This window comes from Coenobita brevimanus, unplaced genomic scaffold, assembly GCF_032717465.1.
Source record: "Coenobita brevimanus isolate Jiangsu-jjx unplaced genomic scaffold, ASM3271746v2 jjx.HiC_scaffold_2544, whole genome shotgun sequence".
Classification (NCBI taxonomy): Eukaryota; Metazoa; Arthropoda; class Malacostraca; order Decapoda; family Coenobitidae; genus Coenobita; species Coenobita brevimanus.
The window spans coordinates 625,544-629,461 of NW_027643484.1; the positions used below are offsets into that span (position 1 = coordinate 625,544).

The 3,918-nt window shown below is 42.0% G+C and overlaps 1 protein-coding gene across 1 annotated transcript; it reads right to left on the bottom strand.

Moving 5' to 3' along the window:
* Positions 1-300: 300 nt before the first annotated feature.
* Positions 301-717, bottom strand: LOC145389844 (uncharacterized). The gene has a single exon (XM_080264979.1). The coding sequence runs from the start codon at positions 715-717 to the stop codon at positions 301-303; it is 417 nt and encodes a 138-aa protein (XP_080121105.1).
* Positions 718-3,918: the final 3,201 nt, after the last annotated feature.

Here is a 3,918-nt window from a genome sequence, read left to right on the forward strand (position 1 = left end):
TGGGTTATACTGGCAGTGATAAGGAGGCAGGCGTACAACTCGATGGCCGTGCTCTGAGGCAGTCTTGTCGATGACGTAATTTGTATCGGCAGCAGTGATGTGGCGAGTCACAAGTTCCATAAGTTCCACTTTCAGGAGACCCTCTGGTACTGTTATCCCCTTCTTCTCCAGCCATTCTATTATCGTTGCTTTATTGTTGGAACCTGTTGGTGGTTTATGCTTTTTCCTTGAGTGATAGGATGCATTATCCATCACAATAACTGAAGAGGGAGGAATGTTAGGTAACAGTTGTACCTGAAACTACTTCTCGAATGTCTCGGCATTCATCTGATCGTGGTAATCACCGACATTTTTTGCTTGAAATATCAGGGCAGCTTCGGGAACAAATCCATTTTTGGTTCCGGCGTGCAGAATAATCCAGCGGCCACCTTTCCCTGTCGGTACCCGCACTCCCCCGGCTTTTCCTGAGGTGCTGTCTACCCAGCACTTAGAAACCGTGTGGTTTTGATTTATCCAAGTTTCATCTAAGTAGACGATAGTCTTGTCAGAGCTTGTAAGTGCCTTCATTTCTTTCAAAAACTTGCACCTGGCAGAGGTTACGTCGCTGCGTTCCATTAGAAATCTCCGTCCATCAACGCTTGCGTACCGAAATCCTATTTTCTTCATAACTTTTCTTAAAGTTTCACGGCCGCCGGGGTAAGAAAGGTTACTCTTCATTTCTGCGTGGATTTTTTCAAGGGTAGGGATTTCTTTTCTGTCATAGAAATTTAAAACAGTTCTGCGTAACACATCTTCATTGAAGTTATCAAAAAAGTCTGCAATTGGTTTTACACGTTGCCTTTTCTTGGGAGACGTAAATTCTGGAGAGTTGTTTTCTTCATTATCTCTTGCTTCTCTGCGTATTGCTTCAATCCTGCTCTTGCTAAGTCCTGTTGCTGCAGCTGTTCGATGAATTGCCCTTGAAACATCATCGAAAAATCCTCCGTATTGCTTCTCCTGCAGAAAATACTGGCTTACTTTGAAGGCCATTTCTTTGGCTTGACTATGTAGATGCGAGCGAGTTGGCGTAGCTGCCATTGTGTCTACATCAACATAGAAAGTGAATAGTGGAAGCACCTGACAGAAGCTTAAATCTCCCTCCAATGGATTAACTCCCAGTATGGGCCTGGATGTTGCCGCTCGTGAGTGTTTTAACTTATTTATTTCTATTAAGAAAATAGCGTATGTTCTACTGATTCCTTCAAATTATATTATAAACGTAATTGTTACATTACTTACCCAACTTAGAACTACCGTGAAAGTCGGTAAAAGTAACTACATTTTTTTCAGCACCACTGTAAAATATGTATGCCACGTTTCTTTATTGATGTACAAGAGCCATATGCATTACACGTTTACCTTCCTTTGATATGCTAGAATACTTACGTTTATATTGTATTAGTATGTGTGTACCTATCTGTGATGCCTATTACATATATAACAGAATCTACTCATCGCTCGTTTAGGAAGTATGGCATAGCTGCACCCAGCGCCAGACACCACCCAAACCTTGGTTTTAGATTGGTGAGACTATAGTCAATTGTGGATGAAAAAAAAAAAATCGTTCAATCATCCAGACCCATCCATCCATCAATGCTTGCATCAGTAAGATTTATATAATTATTAATCGGTTTTATTCATCACTGTTATGTAATTCATGTGTAATTAAGTAATGCAGTTTAATATAATCCGGTTACCTTTGTTGGTATACGTAAGTACCAATTTTATTAATTTTGTGGTTTGTTGTCTCATTACAAGGCAGATACACAGGAAAGTAGGTTTAGTGGTAGATAGTACGATTGGTTGGTAAGTAGACAGGATGGCAGGCACGATGATACGTATGTAGGTGGACAGACAGACAGCTAAGTGGGTAGGTAGGCTGATGAGTAGGTAGGAATGTAAACTCGAATAAGAGTAGAGTCATTCGAGTAGTGAAGACAGATGAAGGAAGAGATGAATAATCATGCAAATCTTACTGATGGATGGATGCAAGGATGGATGGATGGGTCCGGATGATTGAACGAGTAATTAGGTAGGAATAAATTGATGATGATTGGTGGTCAGATGAATACTTGATGGACGTACTGGATGAACTGATGGGTGAGTGAGTTAATGTGATAACTCGTACACATACAGTAGACAGGGTGGGTGTATGTAGGATTGGCCAGGGCTTGCATAGGTGAAATGCTAGTAACGAGTAAGAATGGTGTAAATATGAGTCTGGTATGAGTAAAACGAGAGTAATTATGCGTAAAGAGTGAATGTGGGATTAATGTTTGGAATTAAATGTGGGTAAAGTGTGATTAATGTGTGGGTAACAGCTGTGGTGTGGGTAAGGGTTATGGTGTGGGTAACAGGTGTAGTGTTGGTAAGGGTTATGGTGTAGGTAAGGTGTGAGTAAGAAATAAGGTGTGGGTAACAGGTGTGGTGTGGGTAAGGGTTATGGTGTAGGTAACAGGTGTGGTGTGGGTAAGATGTGAGTAAGAAGTAAGATGTGGGTAACAGGTGTGGTGTGGGTAAGGGTTATGGTGTAGGTCAGGTGTGAGAAGGGATGTGCTGTATTGTTTTGCATGTACAAGGTCCACACTTGGGTAGGGTCGGTAGATGCGTGGTTAGGCTAAGTGGGCAGGTGGGTAGAGGTGGTAGGATAGATGGATGTCGTGATGTTAATAAATGAGTAGACTGTATAGATAGGTGGGTAGTGCGAATGAGTAAATGAGTTGTTAAAGGATAAGTAGGTAAATATACTAGCAGATAGGTAAAGTATATGGAAAATGAGTACTACGGGGGAATGAGTGATAAGTAGCTAAGTAAGTAGGTAGGTAAGCAGGCAGGTGGGTAGGTGAGTAGCTAGGTGTGTAGGATGGTAGGTAACTAAATACAGTACACAGGTAAATCACTAGTTAGGCAAACAGGAAGGTAGAGTTAAAGGATGTTGTAAATTAACAGGTAAATATAGGGAAAAGAGAGAAGATGAAGCATGACTGGCCTGAGTCAGGTGAATAACGCAGAAGTGGATGTATATGGTGGACAGGGAAATATATGAGAAGGGTGAATGTAAGGAATAATCCGATGAGTAAAGCGGGAGATGAGTATGTGGAGGGCAATGGGGGGGGAGGGGGGCATATGGGAAAGGGGAGAGACTGTGGGAACAAATGAAGGTGTCTGCTAATCGTCACTCTCTCACGTAACTGTTCCAACTCGACATCCCACGTCTTGTCCAGTCGTGAGGGTGAGCGTGAGAGATAAATGGGTGAGGTAACAAGAGAAGAACTGGAGGTAATGCAGAGAGGGATGTGGGGGATGGAAAGTGGAGGTAAGAGCCCGGAGACAAGGGGTAAAGGTGGGAGGTAGAGGGTGGAAAGTGAAGGCAACAAACAGTGAATGGAGGGAAGTTGCAGAAAGTAAATGGTGGACAGCAGGAGTGACAAATATAGGGTGGAAGTAAGAAACAGTGGGTAGGAGGGGGGGAGGGGACTGTTTCCAGTGGGATTAATAAAAACTGGATGAAAAATGGGAATGCAAGGCAGCAGGTGGACTGACTGACTGCCAGATTTCAGTAACCAATCTTCTTGTAACGAAAGTTGGTTCAGTGTTCGATTTTTTTACAGGTCTATTTTACTGAGAAATTCATTGTTTCATTTACCTGTAAATGTTCGTCAGTAATTCTTAAACCATCATCGCTGGTGCCGAGAACTGTTTTACGTATTTGTCAATATCCATAATATCAAGGCCTTTCAAATGTTGTGTTCAGGATTATATCCATTCGTACGCTCCTCTTTGATAATTCAATCAAAATCTGTTCGAAATGTTCCCTCCGTGGTTTTAATCGTTGGTCTAATTTCCGCATGCTTAAAACTTAAATCGCAAAGGTGAAGG